This window comes from Poecilia formosa, unplaced genomic scaffold (genome assembly GCF_000485575.1).
Source record: "Poecilia formosa unplaced genomic scaffold, Poecilia_formosa-5.1.2 Scaffold38, whole genome shotgun sequence".
Classification (NCBI taxonomy): domain Eukaryota; kingdom Metazoa; phylum Chordata; class Actinopteri; order Cyprinodontiformes; family Poeciliidae; genus Poecilia; species Poecilia formosa.
In genome coordinates, this window is record NW_006799977.1 from 1626941 (window position 1) to 1650139 (window position 23199).

General features: G+C 38.7%; 1 protein-coding gene across 1 annotated transcript in view; it reads left to right on the forward strand.

The window, feature by feature from the left end:
• The window catches only part of ror1 (receptor tyrosine kinase-like orphan receptor 1), a 148967-nt gene extending 131286 nt beyond the window's left edge, over positions 1-17681 (forward strand). Inside the window, exons 5-12 of the mRNA XM_007550865.2 lie at positions 2672-2799; positions 5482-5799; positions 6848-7093; positions 8480-8691; positions 11333-11512; positions 11892-12119; positions 12404-12768; positions 13623-17681. Of these exons, the coding sequence (XP_007550927.1) occupies positions 2672-2799; positions 5482-5799; positions 6848-7093; positions 8480-8691; positions 11333-11512; positions 11892-12119; positions 12404-12768; positions 13623-14319 (2374 nt within the window). The 3' untranslated portion in view covers positions 14320-17681. The remainder of the gene's footprint in view (positions 1-2671; positions 2800-5481; positions 5800-6847; positions 7094-8479; positions 8692-11332; positions 11513-11891; positions 12120-12403; positions 12769-13622) is intronic.
• The last annotated feature ends 5518 nt before the right edge of the window (positions 17682-23199 follow it).

Below are 23199 nucleotides of genomic sequence, written 5' to 3' on the forward strand. Positions count from 1 at the left end.
TTTGTGGCTTTTTTTAAGACCTACAAAAACTTCTGCAGACAGACCACAACACACATTTGACTTTTATGTCAATATTTTAGTAGGGAATTCCATATTCTAAGGATATAATCTGCTAAAACCATCTTAAAATGTGATATTGTTAACCAACAGTAGGCAGAGCAGCGCTTTTATATTTATTGTGTTCATCTGTGTCTGGAAAGTCCATTAAGATGTGCACAGTGAGGGGTAAAGGTGGTCTGACCTTGACCTCTCAGTCACTTAACACTCCTCAGAGAAAAGGAACCTACTGACCCCTGACTCGCACCAAACTTGCACACCCTTTTGATGTCATTAGAACGGTGTGTGTGATTTGTGTGATTTTGCACATATGGATTCCCACATGCTCTTGCTTGTGTGTGCATTAAGTTGTAGTTTTGATGCCATTTAAAGCAGCTTTGATCTTTGTGGATTCAATAGTAGTGAAATGCACCAACTTGCCAGTGATCAGAATCTGCCAATTTTACCTCCATCGGCTCTGATTGGCAGATCAAACCTTGAAAAATATGATTTATTTGGTTTCATCTATTTGTTTTGTGCATCAAAACTGCGAAGTTCCCCATCTTTCTGTCTATAAATGTATCATTCAACAGCTTTTTATTATAAAAAGTCTCATAATGCAGGGACAGGTACTTCTCAAAAAGTTGGAACATCATCACAATGTTAATGTATTTCAGTAATTCATTTCCAATGTGAAAATGATGATACAAATTCATCACATGCACCATGATACGTTCAAGCAATTATTTCTGTTAATTTAGGTGATTACAGTTCATGAAAATATCAAAATAGATTTTCCAAAGTATTAGAATTTTATCTAAATCCAGTCAAAATGGAAATTTAATGAATGTAATTGCCATTTCTGGCCTCCACAATCATACAGAAAACTGCTGAGCTAACAGTTTTCCAGCAGACAGTCATTGACGCTCTCCAGGAGAAACTGTGAGCCACGAAAGATTTAAGAAAGATTTCACAAAACACTGTATCCAAGTACAGCTAAACCCAACTTTATTAACACTCTGACAGATTTATATTGCTAAATATTTTTTTCCTTCAACCATGATTTTTGTTTCTTATTGAAAATGGGACAGTCCTCTTTGCCATCACCCTAATTGTTAGCTCTCTTGACAGAGTCTCTAATATTCAAGACGAAACTCCATTTGGGTCTCACCAAAACGTTAATATTACTTCCTGTCAAAAGTGTTGGTAAAAATAAAATATTCATTTCAAGCTAAATCTGCCTGGGGTATAAACAATGTTAGGCTGAACTGTACATGCATAGAAAGTTGAGTGGATGAAAACATTATTAGAAAGAGATGCACAATCAACAAGAATAACCACTACCTGTATAAGATTTTTAAGCAAAGTCCATTTAAATGTTTGTAGGATATTTGTTAGAGTCAGTGCCATCAGTTCTTCAAGAACCACCAAACATAGACGTATTCAGTTAATAAAATCTATAGGAAGAGCAGAAAGACATGGGGTCTCGGGTGTTTGATGTCCATCCATCCATCCATCCATCCATCCATCCATCCATCCATCTATTTCCTTCCGCTGATCCGGGGTCGGGTCACGGGGGAAGCAGCAGATGTCAAATGTGACAATTACACAGCCACTGATTTTGGAAACAACATCGTCTTCTGGCGTTGTCTTTCTGTGAGGATAGGGGAAAGAACTGAATTTTGAGGTTTTTTCGCTAGCTGTGGTCGTAAATATTAAGAAATAATTGTATAAAGTTGAATGCAATGATCTATATAATATGAGTAGCCATTTTTGAGTTTAATTATTGAAAATGTTTATTGTTGAATGCTTTTTTGCTAGTCTTTACAGTCCTTTTCATTTCAGCAGGATTTTTCCACTGGTTATTCCAGCTATAGAGTCTAAAGCATGAGGATATACTTTACATCCCCCCAGAAATGCGCCTCTATGCCCAGTGGCATCATGTCCTCCCCTGTACTATTTAATGTGGCTTTGCCTGGCATTAAAGTCCCCATATGGCATGACTTAAAGCTCATGACTAAGTGATCTCACGCTGAGCGAGTAGCTCGCTAAGATGCATGCGGTTGGAGTGTGCATGGATGTATATATAGAACAGGAGAGGTGAGAGATCAGGCCACTTTGAGCAAGACGAAGGTGGTGGGGAGCGAGTTTAAAAGAAGTAAAAAGTTGGTGTAATGCGCAAAGAAAAACCCCGATATGAAGCTGGATTTGAATACTTGTGAAACCGTGATTGCTCTTTCTGCACATGTTTTAAATTATGCCCTGAAGTGACATTTCTCCGACATCAGCCAAATATTAATTCCTAATGTGGTTTACATATGTGCTGTGAACTGTGATTTGCATGCATGGGTGTTTTAAATCTCAGCCTTTGACAGGACTGTGACTTATCGTTAGCCAAGCAAAGGCAGCAACCAGAACCAGCCTCTCTTCTAACTGTGTGGTTTGGTCTAATAGTCAACCTTGGACTGACCTCTAGAGGTGGTGCTGTGCACTGCAGCCTTGTGGTTTCAACAGGCTGCTTTTCTTCCTGCTTCCATCTGCTTCTGCTGTTTGTTAAAGTGGCCCAGAAAGATGTGGTAATAGACTACAGATGACTTTAAAAGTGATCCTCCTCTCCCCTCTGTTTTGCTGTCAGGGTGGATCTGAATGAAGATGGATTCTGCCAGCCATACAGAGGCATAGCCTGCGCTCGTTTCATCGGAAACCGCACCATCTACGTCGATTCCCTGCAGATGCAGGGGGAGATTGAGACTCAGATCACAGGTGAGAAAAATGCACTTGTGCTGCAGTTTTAGTGCCTTGAATTATTTCTATTTATTCAGTTTTGTTTGCATATTTGCTTTGACTGAATTCATTACAAGTACATGTAACTTATCGTTATTATTAGTATTATTTTATTCAACCAGGAAGGACCTATTGATATTTAAAAGAATGACATGGACAAAAACAGCATATTACATTTTATAAACTACAAATTCAAGAAAATGTATTCCTCTTTCTGTAAAAGCTTCCTTTACAGAAGTATTAACAACTTTGTGTTCGCTTTTGAGTGAAGAGACTTGAGTCGGCTGATTCCTCTCTAGACATTTATTAGGAACATCAGAGTGAGGAGTACAGGTTCAAAAAAGGGCCAGGCTGGAAAAGGCAGTGTTCTAGCATTCAGATCTTAGTTATATCTTAGACTGACATCAAACAAGATAAACATAATGCGTTAGCTGCGTAGTCATTTTTGCTCTATCGCTGATCCATAGCATGACCCATGATGTTACCTGATGTGTGTCCTACACAGATACTTCATTGATCCACCTTACTATCAGTTGTCTGGCCTCTGCTCAGTCATGTTCTTTGTACCACTGACTGGAGCAGAGGTAGGTCAGCTGGCCATCTGCTGTAGTTCTGCCTGGTCTCACCCAGCTGGTTGTGTTTATCTAAACCACTGAGTCACACCTGATTTTCCACGTTTTCTTCTTATGTTAAAGTGGCACTTAAAAAAGCGCTTATACTCCTCTACAGGTACCCTCCCTTCCCTGTTGAATTATAGTTTTTCTACTTTAACAATTTGAATATGAAGAAATAGTAACATGAACATTTCTTTCTATGGCAAATATCATGGACAAACTGAAACATTGTGAATATTCCAGTGGTGATGTAGCTAGGTTAAGAGTTTAAACAGAAATGCATGTGTGGTGTACCGCAGTCTGTTAGATAAATAAATCCACACCAATGCTTTTAGCACACATTGACAATGAAATGCTGAAGTGGGCAGAGAATGGACAGACTACTGGGTTTCAGCTGTGAATAGCTTCATTAGAAACACAAACACTTCCAAATACAACAGCTTCAAAGAGGATTGCTCTGCACTATGCCTATCAACTGCCAACCAGATGCCAACAATGTGGGTTGTTTAGCTGCTTAATTGCTGGAACTTTTCTTTTTCATGTATAAATACATGTGCTTTTTGGTTGCAATGTAAGTAAGATTTATGGGATTGTTTGTAATCTATATGCATTACTTTTTCAACAAATAGAAATGCTAATAGAAATGCTCTGTGTATTATTAAGAAAAGGACAACATTTAAAAAACAACAAAGCAAAATGTATTTTTATCACAGCAATTGTTAGCATATCTACTGTATGATTTAGGGCCCCATGTGGGTTTTGCTCAGGCTAAGCGACACCGTGGGGTATTGGCACAGAACCTGACAGGGTTGACTAAAAGCGAACCATTTTGGTAAAACCTACTGGGTCCAAATGTGTCTCAAATATACACTAATGACATCAGTTCATGTTGGCTAGTACATGGACCCCACTTTTTATTTGCAGTTGTCCTACATTAATGTTTTATGAGCAATTAACTTTGTGAGAATTGGCCATGAAGATCCAATTCACAGCCATAAAGGGCTCTGTTGGTTAGGTAGCCGCTACAGAATGTTGCAAGAGTATGAAAGAACCCCCAGCATTCATTGCTACAAGGTAACTTAAAGAATTCCTTGTGATGTGAAAATATTTTTTTTATAGTAAATCCCTCTTAAAGTATAGCCATCTTTATATTTGGCTTCTCTGCATATCACTAGAACCTTCTGTGAATGAGGTTTTTAATCATGTTCGTTGGGTCTGGGAAAGCCGGCAGGCCTTCAGAGTTCAGTGAGAGTTCAGCTTTGTGTTCTCCATTCATGGAGCACACATGGCCCAAAGAGCCACACTGTTATAGATGTCTGCGTTTCCGCTTTGTCTCTTTTGTTTTGCTTTTTTTGCGTGCAACATGTCCTCCGAAGGCAGTTGAGTTTGAATGTTATTGATGACATTCATGCAGCTGTCAGCTTCACTCCCTGAACAGTTCACGGACAAGCCGTCGTCTGAACCCAGACTTTAATCTGGAACATCAAGGACATGTGATGCAGCGGATTTATATAGCCACTGTATCATAATAAGCTGATGGTAGAGCTGTAAATCATATATGTTTCAGCTTTGGAATACATATTCAGCATCATGGAGTAACTGTCACCTTTATTAGTCTTTATAATCACTTTTATTCAAACAGCATGTGCAGCAGGAACATTTGGATCGTGACCAACTTCACTTAACTTTTTATTCTTTTGTCGTCTTCTCTACTCAAGACAAAGCAATTGCACTGGTCATGGCAGCGACAGAAAAAGCATATGCTTGTAATGACTTCAGAGCCAAGAGTTACACATTGAAAACTGCATCTGTGGTCATCAGTTTTGTTTTTTTTTCCCTTGAATTATTGTATTGTATTATTATAGATAGCAGAAGAAGCCAGTAAAAATAATGGGATGGCATCCATAAGGAACACTGTTGTAAACTTTTGACAATCTTTAAAATATCATATGGGCTACCGTACTTCGTTTTAAAAATAGATTTAAATGTCTTAATTTCCTTCTTTTTTCATACTAACATTTCAAACTTTTCCCTTTCTTGTTTCCAGCTGCCTTCACCATGATTGGAACTTCCAATCATTTGTCGGATCGTTGCTCCCAGTTTGCCATCCCCTCCCTTTGCCACTTTGCCTTCCCAACATGCGACCGCACCTCAGGCATTGACAAACCTCGGGACCTTTGTAAGGACGAATGTGAGATCCTGGAGAATGATTTATGCAAGACGGAGTACATCATTGCCCGCTCCAACCCCATCATACTGAAAAGCCTAAAACTGCCAAATTGTGACGAGCTAGCTGCCTTCGACAGCCCAAAGGCAGCCAACTGTTTAAGGATTGGAATTCCCATGGCTGAACCCATTAACAAGAGTAAGACCACTCTATTGGTTTGCTTCATTGTTGACCACAGAGATCAATGCATCTGTAGCATTCTTTATTTAGCACTAATCATAAACATTAATTCTGCTAATGTTAAAGTACTACATCTAAATGGTATTAAACAGAAGCTAATGCGCTAAATTCAATTAAATTTTGTTCTTTGCTTGAAAGACTGCAGCACTCAAGCATCAATAACGTTTAATTTAAGTTCTATGATGTTCTATAATACCCTTAGATTTTGTTTTATCTTGTTGTCTGCTGTCCGTGTTTTATTTAGTTTGAAACAAAATTCTAGCGGGAAAAACAAGAGAGAACTTGATTAAAGGAAACAAACTGTTGTTCAGTCTTCACCCCCTTCAAAATATGAGCATGAACGTCTTATTACTTGAAGAATTCTTAAGTAGATAATCAAAACTTAAACACAGATGTTGAACTTCATTCAAATGAAAGTTTACAAAACAGCCAAGTAAATTAGCGTTTTTTAGTTTATCCAGAAAATGTAATTTAGGGGACGCTAAATGTTTTTAACGTTAGCAAATTGAAAAAATCAGCTTTATTATTAGTGGATTATTGTAAGTGAGCCCACCTCTGTAAATTAGTTTTTATTTACATACAGATTTCCCAGTATTCTACAATATATGACTTTTTGATAAGTGATGAGCATTGTGATCTCCTTACCTGTTCACTTTCCTGCATTTATGATTTTTGTAGTAAATATCTTCATTATATCTGTCACATTTGACATATTCTTTTTTTTTATAAAGAAAATAATCTGTTTTTCTGTTTACAGCAATTGAAGTCGGCATTAACAAATGCTATGTGTCTGTGCATACGTGGAAGGCCTAGAGAGCCCAAAAAGCTCTTTTTTTGGTCAGATCTAATTTTCCACTTTAAAAAAAGCAAAAGAAAGGCAGACTTTCTTTAATTTGTATATATAAAAAGTGCTTGGCTCTAAATTGGGATGTTATTTAAACTACTAATTTGTTAAATGAACGGTTATTGGGACAGGGAGTAATTACCTCATCTTTATGCTTCCCAGGTCACAAGTGTTACAACAACACTGGGGTAGATTACAGAGGGACAGTGAGCGTGACCAAATCGGGCCGTCAGTGTCAGCCGTGGAACTCGCAGTATCCTCACAGCCACACCTTCCTGGCTGTCCGCTACACAGAGCTGAACGGGGGCCACTCTTACTGCCGCAACCCGGGGGGAACCCAAGATGCCCCCTGGTGCTTCACGCTGGATGACGCTGTCCCCATGGAGCTCTGCGACATTCCAATCTGTGGTGAGGAACTGGAATATGAAAGCACACGTTTCTAATTTTATAGTTGTTGCATATCATTCTAGCTTTTTATGTTGCTTCTTCACACTATTTGTTTTTGTTGTGCATTTTAAAGCACTTTTTGCTTTAAAAGTCGGAGCTCTTCTCACTGATGCAGTTGGCTTTATTTAAACAGCATTTCATTTACTGGGAACCTGGAAGAGTTTAAGTAGAGAAAAAAGTCAGACTTGGAAGGAGGGAGGTGGAAGCGATGGATCACCCTACAGGATGACACTCTGTATGAAATACTTACTTATGTAAAGCCAAAAAAAGCAACTACAGTGCATTTTAGTACAATTCCTAAACCAAAGAAAAAGAAAAAACACTTTTTCAAATCAGTTTCATGGAGAACATTTTAATTGCTTAAAATAAACAAGCTCTTCATTTCGTTTTTTTGTCTTCTTCTTCGACATCTCTGAAATATGCCCTTTGTTTATGGCTGTAATATATTTGCTCATTTGTAGAATTACTTACTCCATGAACATTTTTCAAGTGAACACAGGGTTTCCTTTGAAAAAAGTATGAAATCATAGTCAATTAAAAGCTATTAACTGATCCTGTGATTGACTGGTGGACCTGTCCAGGGTGATTCTGGGCTCTCACCCAGAGAAAGCTGGAGATAAAACCATGCAAGGATAAATGAATATAGATGATGGATCAGTGGATATAAATGTTTGAAATGTTTTTCATATAGATTTTGGTTAATACTATACACATAATTAAATTTTATGATATTTAGTTGATTTCATAAGAAAGATATAGAAAACACAAAAGAACTGAGCCACGGAAAGGAAAACAATCAACTGTCTATGCAAGGATATCGTCAACTATAACTTCATCAGTGGGTTTGTCCAAGGAACAGACTTATTTGAAAATAGAGAGAATGAGCAAGGAATACTTTCCATAGGAAAAACAGGGAGCAAGAAGGCAGCAGTAATGGAACAGGAATACTTTCAAGATCGAGGAAGTAAACGAGAACAAGGACATCAACTAATGCATCAGTGGCTCCGCCTACAAACAGATACATGAAAATGGTCAAACATTGGAGCAATGATCAAGTAGTAATATCTATGAAAAGGAAAATAAAGAAAGTTCATGGTTAATAGCAGTAACGGTTCCTTCAATGGATTTATTAAAGAGACATGCAGCTGAACACAGATGCTCTGGAAAGATGTGAATAATGTGCAGTGTTTGCAAAGTTCATGACAACAATAGCTTCACCAACTGTTCCAAAAGTACTGAGTGTACTTCTAAAAGAAAAGATCGACAGAATTGCCATTATAAATAACTTTGCCATAGAGCATAGTTGTGCCATAAACACTTTTTTTTTTTGTTGTTGTTCTTTTTCAGACCATAAAGATAAGTCAGGTGGCAGCATAGATATCCTCAAGATTTTAGTTCCCAGTGTGTCGATCCCGTTGGCCATAGTTTTGCTTTTCTTCTTCATCTGCGTGTGCCGCAACAACCAGAAGTCTTCCAGGCCCCCAGCTGCTCGTCCACCGAAACCAGTCCGAGGTCAAAACGTTGAGATGTCTATGCTCACGACTGCCTACAAACCAAAGGTATGACACATCCCAACACACGACATGGCTACGGGGTAAATGCTCTTTCTCTGCTGTAATTTATTTATTTGGAGTTGGGGGGAAAAAAGACATCTAATAAAATTGTATTATATTCAAACATGATTGCATGTAAGATTTTCCTGTTGTTTCGGGGTGCTGTTTGGGGTGTAACCTTTACTACGGTTGGTGTGTATTTACATAAAATGTGCCTAAAAATGACATTTTAAAGGACATTACTTTCAGAAAAACACTTGCACCCCTGAACACCTCTGATGGAGTGCCCTCCAGATTTCCACTCTCACATCTTAGACAAATCATAAGACCCCAGTCTGAATAACACACATTAATTTAATAAAGTACTTTAATCTGAACTGCATTTTTTGGACCCGATTGCAACTTCTCGTAAAGAAAGCCCCTTTGCTCTTTGTCTGTAAGAGCAGTCTAGAGAAGTCAAAACACCGGTGCAGCACTCTGTGCGTTGGCTGGGACGCTTCGCAGCATGCCAGGGTTACAAGGTTCAGTGTGTGGAAATGACCTGCATGAGGCAAATCTTCAGATCTCTATCATCAGATCTCAGCAGGTCCAGGAATGTCCAGCTGCAGCTCCTTTGCTCTGTTTATTTTTCTCCCACTGTCTGTTTTTCCTCAGCTCCCCTTCACACTCCTGCTTTCACTTATCCCATCTTCTTCTTGCTCTTCTTCTGACGTCCTCTCCTTCCATCTTAGTCTCTTTGACTCACAGAGACTCTTTGTCGTGCAGATCATCAGATTTGCACTAAAATTATGTAGCTCACATCAGGGCCTTAACTTGAAGGTTGCCATTCTCAGCCATTCCATCTACGTTTATCATTTTCTTAGCATTTTTACCAGTTGAAGAGGAGATTATGTGATGATCTATACAGTCATTTGTCAAAATAAAAGTTCTAAGATAAGCAGAGTATAATAATGTTACTTGTTTATTTAAGGGATTTTGGCAAGAACAAATGTTTCTCTTACTAAAAAATGGACACACTCCTCTGTATGTTTGGATTCAAACATGTATCAGTAAAACATGAAGATCAAAGGAAAGGAAGTATTTTATTTGTTGTGACAAGTTTGCATTTGATAAGCTATCCAGTTCAGATTCTACAATTTTTACAAGTATGTTGATAACATTTATCAGTTGGTTAACATTTTGAAATTTATGAGGTCTGCAAGTTTTTTAAACCTGCAAATATCCTCATACAGTGCTTTGTAAGACAATTCATTCACTCATTAAATCCAATATGTTTTATTGGAATTTTATGTAATAGACCAACAGAAAGTAGTGCATAATTGTGTGAACCAGGTTATGAATGCTTTTGCAGGGGAATCTCCTAGTATTATTTCCAATTAAACCTCTTTTGTTTTATTTAAGTCATTATTTGAAACTGCAACTGTGCTGCTCATCAGGCTTCTTTGTTTTTCAGGGTCATGAAGGGGCCATACCCTCTAATGATTCTTTTAGACACACATGTTTTACACACACACTAACAATCACACACACAAACCTGTGGTGGTGTGAAGAGGATCTGAGGCTTTGGGTGTGGGAGTAAAGAAGGGGTGAAACAAACCCATAACTGAAAACATCTGCTTTTCTCCTAATATTCAGCACATAATCACACCCCCCTCAGAGCTCACGCTGACCTGTGTGTGTGTGTGTGTGTGTGTGTGTGTGTGCGTGTGTGTGTGTCGCGCTTACAGAGGAATTTCATTATTCAACTCAGAGTTCCTGGAATCTAAAAATCTCTGCCAACCTTCGCTCACTTTGCATCTTTTCTCAGATCTAACCTTGCGCACCCCAGAGGAGCTCTGTCTCGTACACACACGCACACGCACGCACACACACACACACACACACACACGCAATTTACCCTCACTGCATTTCATTAATGTCCATACTAACACACATATAGAAATAAGAATAACATAAACCTGGTATTGCTGAGTTTTATAGGTTGTCCCACATTTTTTTCAAACTATAACTGTAGTTGACCTCATCTTGTGTGATTTCTGTGATACAAATATGACATAATTATTACATTATTCATTGACCATTCATGATGAATGTTCTGGCTATAGATGATCTGGTCAAAGTGCATAATGATGGCTGTTTTCAAAACAACACATTGTCCGATTAAAAGTATTACCAAAAGGAAATGAGACTCTTGCCATTGTTTCCATGTTTTTGTATTGTGCTTGTAAATACCAACAGCAATACGTATTAAAATAATAATGTGGCACACAAAGCCCTCCTGCACAATTAACCTAACAGTGTTTTCTGTTATTTCTGCTGTGGATTTTTTTTAAGTAAACTGACTTGAGAGTTAATTTTCCCCAAATGCTGCTTAAGCTGAGAGCCAAATCACATTTTTCATCACAGGAAATGTGGCTGGATTTCAAAAATGTCCCTCGCCGCTTTCACAAAACTATAAGAGGAATTATTGGGTGGTGATGTAATGGACTTGAGCAATTATAAATTGCCTGGGAGATTTATTTTCCTCCTCTTAATTTTACACCTTCGGCTTTGGTGTAACTGGGCTGTCAGAATCCGAAAATAATGACCTGGTTTTTCTGCCACCTTTGCGCAACTCGTTGATTTTAACTTCCGCTTGTCTTCACAGAGTAAAGCCAAAGAGCTTCCCCTGTCAGCGGTGCGTTTCATGGAGGAGCTTGGGGAATGCACGTTGGGGAAGATCTACAAGGGTCATCTGTACCTGCCAGGCATGGACCAGGCACAGCTGGTGGCCATTAAGACTCTGAAGGATATTTCCACCGCCCAGCACTGGACAGACTTCCAACAGGTGAATAACTGTCCTCAGAGATTTTTCACTTTAGCGTACATGTTATCCTTTCTAGTTAACTTATCCATTGAAAGTGGTTTCAATTTTATTTACATATCTATTTTGCAATACCTCTATTAATTTCTATTTATAAATTAAAGGAATACTTCATACTGCTTAAAATCACTAATGAAAAGACAACTTCACTTGAAAAAGTTTTCAAACTAAACAGTCAAGGTTGACTGGGTGATGCGCCTGCTTTTAAAGAAAACTTGGTCCAGCAAGCTGTGGTATATCTCAATTTGAAACAAATGACCAACTATTAGGTACAAATGTCCTGACACAGATTTAAAAAAGAAAAATTCAGTCAATTGTATCTCTCGTCTGTCTTCTGTTGCAGGAGGCCACCGTGCTGACGGAGCTTCAGCACCCAAACGTGGTCTGTTTGCTAGGTGTGGTTACCCAGGAGCAGCCAGCCTGCATGCTGTTCGAGTTTCTGCCACAAGGGGACCTCCACGAGTTTCTGATCATGCGTTCGCCGCACTCTGACGTCGGCTGCAGCAGTGACGAGGACGGCACTGTAAAATCCAGCCTGGATCATGGAGACTTTCTGCATATGGCCATACAGGTGGATTTAAATGACACATTCAAATATGCGTGTTTTTTATTATTATTGCATGCCTGGAGTCATTCTTAAACTTAATGGCAAACACAACATGATACAGGCAATTAAAACTTGATAAAACTTTCCCTTGTTTTTGAATGTCATTTCTATATGAATTCAAAAATGTTGTTATTTCGACTTTTACCACAGTTTGTTTTTTCTTCCCTTCACATTTCACATGTTAAAGGCACTTAAAATAACTGTGTGGCAAATAAATGGATAACTACCTACACTTTTTCTTTAATTAGGTTTCTGCAGGGATGGAATATCTAGCCAGTCACTTCTACATCCATAAAGACCTCGCAGCCAGGAACATTTTAGTCGGTGAGCAGCTCCATGTGAAGATTTCTGACCTGGGTCTCTCCAGAGAGATCTACTCCTCCGACTACTACTGCATCCGGCCCAAGACTCTGCTGCCCATCCGCTGGATGCCCCCTGAGGCCATCGCCTACGGGAAGTTCACCACGGACTCGGACATCTGGTCGTTTGGGGTGGTGCTGTGGGAGCTCTTCAGCTACGGCCTGCAGCCCTACTACGGCTTCTCCAACCAGGAAGTGATGGAGATGGTGAGAAAGAGGCAGCTGCTGCCCTGCCCTGAGGATTGCCCACCAAGGTGTGTTGCTGCACAGTGTATTATGATGAGATGATATAGCTCTAACTGTTCATTTGGCTCTTACACTGTTTGGAATAGTCTGGAAAAGAAGTTACCAACTCTGGATACGAATGGAAAAGGCTTTGGAATTACAGAATTTATTCCCAGATGTTGTATCCATCCATCTGTTTGTTCATCAGTCGATCAGCCACTGATTAGATATTTTTTTGTAAATTTATATGTATACATGATATAAATATAAACACATTTGTTTTTCTAAAAAAAGACAGGTTAAAACGGTTCACTGTATTAGGACTGAAAATGTTCAGATACATTGAGTAGAATCTGCACGCAAGAAGGTTTACAACTATCAGGATCATTTTTTAATCATTTTAACTGGATAAATGTTTTTTTAATGCAGAATATAATCCTCTGTGACACCTTAAAAAGCATTTTCTCTCTGTTTGTTGATGTCCATAATTCTCTAAGTCAAAACTGCTGGATTTATACTGTGATTAACGTATGCACCAATAAGATGGCATCTGCAGGTTTTTATTTAGTGTCACTCGAAAGGGGAGTTAAATACATGTGCATGTCACTTTTTATTTTTATTCTAAAAAATCAATGTAACATTTTTCTCCCATGTCACAATTGGGTTTGTGACGTAACAAACCCATAAAAAATACTTTGTGATTGTAAAATGAAAAGGTGAAAAGGATCTCAGGCAGTGAACACCGATGCAAACTTTTTCCAATTTTGTGTAAAGACAATATTTAAGATGTCTTTTTCTTTTTTGCACCATAAAAACATCTGTTTAAGTTTTAATGCTGACTGTAGTTACTGGGAAATAACTACCTATTTCTCCCGTTATTCAGGTTTTATGGTTTGATGACGGAATGCTGGCAGGAAGGACCCACACGACGACCGCGCTTCAAAGACATCCACAGCCGCCTGCGAGCGTGGGAGGGGCTGTCTTCCCATGCCAGCTCCAGCACGCCCTCTGGTGGAGGAGGCAACGCCACCACCCAGACAACCTCGCTCAGCGCCAGTCCCGTCAGCAACCTCAGCAACCCCCGCTTTGCCACCGCCGCCGGGTACCTCTACCCCGCCCAGGCCATCCCTGCACCGGGACAGATGGGTCCGATTCCGGCCTGGACGCCGATGGCTGTGCCCCAAACCCATCAGCGCTTCATCCCCGTCAATGGATACCCCATCCCACCGGGGTACGCAGCCTTCCCAGCTCACTTTGCAGCTCCGGCTCCGCCCACTAGAGTAATCCAGCACCACCTGCCGCCTCCTAAGAGCCGCTCGCCCAGCAGTGCCAGCGGCTCCACCAGCACGGGTCACGTCAGCGGGGTGCCTTCCACCACGGGCTCCAACCACGAGGCCAACACGCCGCTGCTGTCTCACTGCGTCATGCCGGGAAACGGCGGAGGGCAGGGCCAGGTTTACGGACAAGTTTCCCAAAAAGGGGTGACGCAGATTGACCACGGTTCGCAAACTGCAGCTCTACTCACTCCGGACTCTGACATGCTGATGTACAATGACTCGGTCATCACCGCAGACCTGTAAACAGGCAGAGGTATGTTCACTCTCTTCCCATACATGAGAAGCTCTGCCTCTCAGCCAGGGAGCGGGAATCACAGTTCATCTTTGGTCAAAGTGAGACCAGGCAGATGCAGACTTGTACACACTGCTGGTTGTGCAGAAACAAAAAAACAAAACAAACAAAAAACTTTGCTGCAACTGCATAAGTATTGCAAACAGATGTCCGACTTTCCTTACTGTTTAATGTGTACTTATTATCATGGCTTAACAATGTTACTATGGTAATCTCTGTAAATACAGTACATAAAAGTGTTGTGTGAATGATGAAAATACGTATAAATATATATTCAAAAGAACTTTTTAAGACGAGCAGTGTGATGGTAAAACAAGAAAAAGTAGCAAGTCCACCCTGCATCCGTTTAAACAGATTTTATTTGACCGTGGCAGTGAGTCTCTGTCTCTCTTAATGGACTGTTTCATACAGAGACATAAACATTCTTGAGACTTCCTTTGGGTGCCTTGCAGCTACGCTCCTGAATACACATACCGACTCAAGAAATAAAATGGTTAGTCAAGCAAGACCGACTGTTGGCTTCCAGTGAGAAGATCAACATGCTGGTTTCCTACTCCACCCTTTGGATTCAGGACTCAAGTGTGTCTGGTTCTGTGCCTTCCTGAGAGCTGGCAGTTCTGCAGTGAAATTTAGATGGCATCCACTGGGATGGAGCTCATGTTTTATTGTCAAGGCCTTTCAACAAAATCACAGAGGGCATCCAATTTAATAACATATCCTAGAAAATGACAGCTGAATGTTTTCTGTTTTAGTTTGTTTATCTGCATTTTCAACATGAATGACACTTTCTCTTTGTAAAAAAAAAAAAAAAAAACATCTTCCCCTCTGCTTAAACTGACCTCAGAGTTGCTCAAAACAAAGAAGTTTGTTGCATCAGGATCCAGATAACATGCATCCTTTACATAGCTAGCAATTTTGTTGTTGGATATAGATTTAAAGGAGGTAGTTTAGTTTTTTTTAAGAAAGCCATTTTTGTCATTTGATTGTAGTCAGAGTCATCGTAGTTTGGAGAATTAGAAAGAAATTCTCATGGAGGAGTCAAACTTCCAGCTAATCAAAATGGGAGCCATACTGGTCTGAATTTCAACAATCTAAACTCAATTATAACATTTTTGCAATTGATCCAAGACACGTTTTTTTATGACGTTGCTGTTTTCTCAACCAAACAAAAACACTTTATCAGCCTCAGTCAAATTAAATTGTAGTTGTGGGAAAAAAATGTTAAGAGAATGTTTAGGACAGGATAGAGAGAGAGAGAAGATCTATTAGCAACTCTTGGTGGACCAATTTCAACAGCAATGGGATCGTTTAGCAGGCACAGTAGCAGTTAGTGTAATGCAGCTACACATTCAAATTATATCAATCAAATTACATTTTTTGTTAGGAAAATCTGAGATGTAAAAAGACTTTAAGAAAAGAAACTTTTGAAAGTGGTGATTGTTGAATTAGGTGTAATTGTATTTGGCAAAGGGCAGTTTGCTTTCCAAACGCTTTATACTGGTTTGTGCTTTGACCAATTGGAAGAAATTGTTTTTTGTTGGGGGTTTTTTGTACTATTTCTCCCAAGTTGGCAAAAGTTGGTGAAGTGAAAACAATCTTGAAGAAAAAAACAAAAAAAGTTTAAAACAAAAAAACAAAAACAACAACTAGCTTTTATTGTAGTTTTACATTTTATTCATAAGGAATGTCTTTGGTATTTCTGAGGGGATTTATTTTTAGAAATCGTTGCAAAATCTCCCATTGAACTAAAAAAGAGAAAAAAATGACACAGTCACAGCCATTTTCCTCGATGTCCCACTTTCACAGGAGTTTGTCTTCAATCTCCTATGAAAGCATACAAGTTGTCTTATGTTGGATGTTTTCTGTTAACTTACCTCCTTAATGAGATTTAGTTTTTCTGTTTTATCAAAATTGAGATTTCTTTGACCACATTAAATAACTTTGAAAACTAAACTATCCCTTTAAACTCTTATTCCAACACAACCATTTAGATATTCCTTTGACTGAACATGTTTTGATGCCTTATTTAAAAAAAGTAAATCATTGCTTTCCAGACTTGTAATTGTGCTTCTTCACTATTATTTTTTACGGTTTGAGACAGGAATTATCATCCAGGATTGAAATGTTGGAAGTTGAATTGTAAAACACAAAGTGCCTCTACCAGATGACGTCACTTAGTAACATTTTAGGGTCTGCTGTTTATGTGTGAGAAACGATAGTGTTGGATGTCATCATGTGTTTGAGAGGGGTTTTCTGGCTCTGAAAGATTTTTTTCATTGATTACATTCATGCACCACATTCTGTTAATCTAGCATTTAGTGTTTTGGCATGCAGGGTAACAAGTAAGTGGCCCAGGAATCGCTGTGGTGGAAAAACAAATCATTTCAAATATGTCAAGTTTTCTCCACATCTGTATTTATTTTCAATGTATTGAAAAATGGCTTAGATTCTCTCTGATATTTTTTTCCAAAATGAAGAAGTGTGTTGTGTAAATGGTGAACTCTGTCCTCTCTTTTTGTTGGGTGGTAATGTCAATCAATTACTAAATATGAAGCCTTTGTTGAATTTTTTAAGGGTTATGATACCTTGAGAAGCAGTTTATCATTGATTGTACTGTCAAAAATCTGTGTATGTTCAGACAGATACACTCAGCTGTGTGTGTGCGCAAATGTGTGTGTCAGACTATCAGTCAGCTGCGTTTGAGAGTTTTAAGTGCAGCACAGGATTTTTTACTAACAAAATAACATTTATATTAATGCAGATGATAAATATTATTCTGTATTTACTTTGAGGTTTATTCGATCCATTCAGTGTCCTCTTACTGCTTTAACGATTTCTACATTATGAATTTCAATAAGAAACAACTGAATTAACTGTCCATAAAAGCATTTTCCACGTTTTGGAAATTTTTAATGTTTTGAAGTACAATTTTATCTCTGTCTAAGAAGTCTGTCTTCTTTTTGTTTTTATTTTGTTTCTGTTTTGTTTCTAAAGTAGACGGAGCTACCTAAACCTGAGTTTGTTCACTTCCACCACGTAACGGATGTGTGAGTGCAAAAACCACTTGTACACAAGACTGTGAATCTTTATCAAGTCTATTTTTGTTTTGTTTCGTTGGCGAAACCATCATAAATCTGCCTTTTTATTTTTGTCATTTACTTCCAAGAACCAACACAGATTCATATTCAAATAAGGTTTACTCGCATATTGACCAAGCTAAGCCTTATCTTTGTAATTTGTCTGAATATTTTTGCACAGGTGTTTTTGTATTGCAAAAATCATTATTATTATTAAATGATGTTGGTTAAAGTTCTCTCCGAGTTCTTTGTAAGTGTAATGTAAACACAAATCCACAAGGTGTCAGCAAATTTCCATGTCCATGAATTTTCCTGTTTTTGCTGCGGTGGCCATTATTGGACAGGGGGTGGCGCTGTTCAGCTGTTTAAAAAATGTTGGCCTCTGAGCAGCTGGAAATGATATTAGAGCAGAAAGAACGTAACCACATTGGGGGAAAAAATCTAGTGTAGTTTTTCTGCTGTGCTTACTCATGCGTGATTTTATTTAATTTTTTTTCTGTTAAAGCTCAGGCAGAGATGCTTTTTATTCGACATGTACACAAAGATTATACGCATTTATTGGTATCCGTTGCAGTGTTAGAATAGAAAATGTTTCACTACAAGTTCTTTGTTTATGATTGATGTTACACTCCACAGAACAAAAGTTAAATGTATGTTGTCTAATTCTTGACATGTTTGGCCTCATGTTAGTTTATCACAACTTCCAATTTCCATTCTTTTGTTTATAATAAAAAGAACTATACAGAAAGAGGATTAAAAAACAAACAATCCAAAGAACATCTATAAAATTAACTAAAAAAAAACGGATGGTAAAAAAAAAGTACATAAACTTATCTAACTTATCTTATCGGTTTAATATGCTTCAGTCATCCCTTCCCCAGTTTCTCAAATGTATTCAGTTCAAATCTACAGAAAGTGATTGGCTTTTCCATAGCATAAATATCAGGCACTGCATCGATCCAGATCTCCTTATTTAGTGTTTCTGCCTCAAACAATTTCCTTGATATTCTCTTTTTTCCTACTTCATTGGAAGTTCTGGTATCTTAAACAAGAAACAAATGCATTACCAACTTCTAAGAGAATAGTTCTTAAACAGAATGAAATTTCCCCAAATTCATCTCTTCTACCTCAGCATACACGTGCCAGGCTCCCTGTATCGCCTGAGTGATGAATGTTAAATGGGTGTGTCCCTCTACAAATGTAAATAGTTAGAGCAGACACTCCTTTCTCAGTGGTGACACGCGAGCCTTGAGGGCACAATCTGCTGTAGAACCCCCATTAGGCCCATTGAAGATGGTCTTTAATGTGCTTTATGTAGCAGGAGGATCAACATGCTGAAATATTTCCATAGAAAAAGGATTTATGGGAATAACAGAGTATTAAAGAGAGAGATCAACGTCTAGAAAAATAATTCATACCCCCTTGAACTTATTCACCCCATTACTCTGACACCACAAAATACAATCCAGAGCATCTAATTGTACTTAAATAGTAAGTTCCGTCCAATTGTGTGTGATTTAACCTTTATAGATCCAGCTGTCCTGGTAAGACCTCAGACTTCAATAAACAGCATCATGGAGGCCAAGGAACTCGGCAGACAGGTCAGGAATAAAGTTGTAGAAGTATGTAAAATAAACTTAAGATCTCAAATAATATCCCAAATTTTGATCATCTCAAGGAACGGTGTTCAATCTACAGTGCGAAAGTAGAAAGCGTATGGCACAACTGCAAAATGTTCACCTAAACTGGAAGCAGGAGAGTATTAGAGAAGGTGCCATATGGCCCGTAATAACTCTGGAGAGGCTGCTGAGATCCAGAGCTCAGCTGGATGCAGCAACAGTTTGTAGAGTCCTCTTCTGGCATTTATGAGAAAGGAGCAAGAGGAAAGCCACAGTTGAAAGAAAGGAAGATTAATAGAGATAAAAATCTGTTACAGGCTGCACTTGAGGATGAGGGAGAGATTCTTCTTCACGCAAGCTAACAATCTAAATCTAGAAGCAGAGCTGCACTCGAATAGTTTAGATCAAAGTAAAGGTATGTGTCAGAGTAACCCAGTCAAAGTCCACATCTAAACCCAACTGAGATTTGGATTTTGGTGCGGACTTCTGTAAACAACCTTTAAAAAGATCTCCATCCAGTTTTACTGGTCTTGATCCATTTTTCTGAGAACAATCAGCAAAATGTCAGTGACTAAATGTGCAGGAGATACATCTGACATGCTCCCAAGAATTGAAGGTGTTTCAGCAAAGTATCAACTCAGGTGGAATGATGCTGTGCTTAGCTTGTCTGGGAAGGATGAGGAATGCTGCCACAACAGAAATGGGGTCAGAAAACCATGGAGTTTAACTGTTACCTTTATTAACGTAACGTTAGTAAAAACAAGTTGATCATGTTTTTCTCTTGATGTTATCAGTTAAAGTACCATAGGAACGCATTCAAACTGTGCTTCACTGTATCCATGTCAATCATTTTTTTGGCTTTTTCTTTTTTTTTTTTTTTTGTAATGTTTATATTTTTCTGTGTATCTCCAATTTAGGTTCTGCTTCACCTGCAGCACATTCAGTTAACTAGACTCACCTGTTGTTTTTTGTACCGATCATTCCTCCCAACTTCAACACTTTATTTTCTTGTTGCTAGTCATTGCTGGAATCTTCTGTTTTATATTTCCAGTTTTTCCCTGGTTCTGTCTCAAGATTTGGATTTCCTGCTGCCTTCGTTCTTTTGTGTTGTAAGTTTTGTAATTTTTTTATATATGACCGAACTTCACCTTTTACATAATTCTGCCTGGCTCATGCCTGGTGCTCAGTCAAGTCCCAATGACAACACATGACACCATCAACTGAATCCCCAATTAATTACACCTATGAGCCTGTATGAAGACCTTTTGATTTAAAAATAAAGACTTTGAATGCACAACCGGGTGTATTGGTAGCAGGGGGTTGAAATTCAAAGATTCTGTTTCGCTGCAGCCTCGGTCCGGTCAGTTCTGTCAGATGCCTCTAACAAGCCGCTGACTGTTGGGGAACATGAGCTGTTTTTGTCCAAGGGGTTGACAAGCGCTTGACCTACGCTGTCTGCGCTGCCACACAGTGACCTTAGAGAAGGGAGGAGGAGGGGAGAAGTCTGTGAATGATGTGAAGTGAACACCAATGAATAGTTTAATTTACCCAACCATGGACTTTGACAAAGCTTAGGTCCATCATAAAGTCTGTCTTTTCATTTGCCCTTATAAGAGATTTTTTTTTCCCATTTGCAAATCATCAAATTAAGTTGTTCATGTCATGAATATTTAAACAGATTATAAAAGTAAAGACAAAAACAAATTTAACTGAACAGTGACTTTACTTGACTTGTCAGTGATGCAGTTATCAAGTAATGTAATCATTTTAATTAGTTATGCTGGAGCAGAGACATTCAAAACATGCAGGACAATGATTCATGTGAATAGAATAAAAACAAAACCCACAAATAGTTCTAACAGTCTTTCCTAAGTCAACTATTCTAATCAACTGGGACTGAAAGATTGGTACTTCAAAAAAGATGTGGGTTTGCCACCAGGATATGGTGAATTTCAAACAGACAGATGTTAAATGTTAAAAGAAAATTTTCTTTCATTACTTGCTGGAGAAAATGACCCAAACTGGAAAATAGATTCTTAGATTATTTTGTATACTACTGTATGTGCTGAGCAGGAAACGCACCAAAACACTTCTTATAGTTTCTTCAACTGCACTAGAAATGTTTTCAATGTGTTGATTTAGTAAAACCGGAGTAGAACAGAGGGAATTTTTTTTTTCCTGTTTGAAACACACAGAGACCTAATTAGATCTATGTGCCTGCAAACACACAGTCTTATTAAATTAGTTGAGTTAAAGGCTACATTTCACATTCCATGAAGTTAAAGTTCTGTTGCGTCATTAGAGATACACATCTTAGAGCATGGGTCATTTGGTACACACATAACGTGTGTGTTATTTACAGTCTGGGAGTGCATAAATGGCTCCTGGATTAGGTTCAAAAATGGCGCTTGGCAAATAAATCTCCCCTTAAAATGGTGCAAATGCGTATAAAAAAGTATGTTGCAGTCCAAGATAATAAAATAGCAACCATTTGTGCAAAAAATGACTTTCTTCCTGCCTAATTACATTATGCTACAAAAATAATAATCAGTAAGTAAATATACTTTTAATCTGCAGTGAAATGAACAGATTTCCACTCCCTCAGTTCTTTTCTCTCCTCCCAGATTCATACCCTCCACGCCTCTCTCCCTGCTCCAGTCAGACTCTATCTAATAATCCATCCAGCTATGCTGTGGAATGGAGGCTAATGCGTTCCATCTGTGTGCGTCAGTGGAGGGGCTCCAAGGGCAAGGAAGGCCTGCCACTCTTTATTCAATCCCCTTTCTCTGCTTCAGCGCATTTCCAGCAAAACGTTCAGTCTGGTTCCACTCAACTCTAAAATCTGGGATCTGGCTCCATGTTGGGGCCCCACCTAGCCTGGGGCACATGGAGGGAGGATTGGCTGGATCCCTGGATTTGTTCTTCATGGATCCTAATGATTTTTGGAATAAACCAAAGGATCGGTTAATAACCAGAAGAGATTGATTATAAGAATATCCTGAATAGCAAAAAGCTTGATCTCAGCTATCCTTCCAGCAACCCCCATCCTGAGAAGATATACAGCATTTGAGGACAACGTTTGATGAAGCGTTGAGCAACAGTCTGTGCTGAAACTTTCATCAGCTCATATTTTATGAGCTTAATTTGAGACGGATAGTGTGGTAAACAGCACAGTTAGCTCATCAACTGTCCACGCATGCTTCACGTTATTGAAATTCTCACTGTTACCATAAATCTAATGTGACAATACGATTTCAGTTTCATAACCAGACATAATCATTTTGAAGTTGTTTTCCCAGTTTTTTCTGTTGTCATCCATTATTTGATGACCACTTTTGCCCAGACCATCCTCTTCATACATCTTTGATATTCCAAATGTCAGACCCATGTCCCAGAAAATGGGAGATATGTTCTCCCAGAAGACTTTTAGTAAATTATTCTTCTGACTGACAGGACAAGACTAGAACCTTCTGGAACGTCTCCATCTCACTGCATTTTATGAACTAGCTCAGTTTTTCAGAAAAAGACCAAAATGGAGACAATCAAGCATGGTGGTGATGGTGTAATGGTCTGGTGCTGCTTGGCTCCTTCAGACTCTGGGCAGCTTCACAGAACCGTGAATTCTGCTCTCCATTGATGAATGAAAGAGAAAGTTTAGTTTGCATTGTGAAGCAGGACAGTGATACAAATTACAACGGCAAATCCACTAAAAACAGAAAAATTAAGCCGTTGCAGTGGCCTAGTCAAAGTCCAGACATACTTTCCATGGTCGAGGAACACTTGATAGTGGTTGCTTGCTCCAAATGTGGTACAATGTGAGCTGTAGGAGGCAATTACTTTTCACAGCGGGCCAGGTTGGTTTGGATTGCTTTTGTTTCTCTTAATGAATGAAACGAATATAAAACAGCTTTTTTATTTGCATTTATTAGACATATTTGTTGGATACGAAATATCAAAAACAAGATCTTTTTAATTTAATCACTTGAAATTGGCCTGTTAATGTGTTTTAAACTAAATTACTTACTGGATTTATCATGAATGGACTCTTTGTAACTTCAAGGCACACCCCATGAAGTAATGTCGCCAGAAAGTCAAATAAATGAATGATTGTGTTGTGGTGTGAACACTGAAGGTA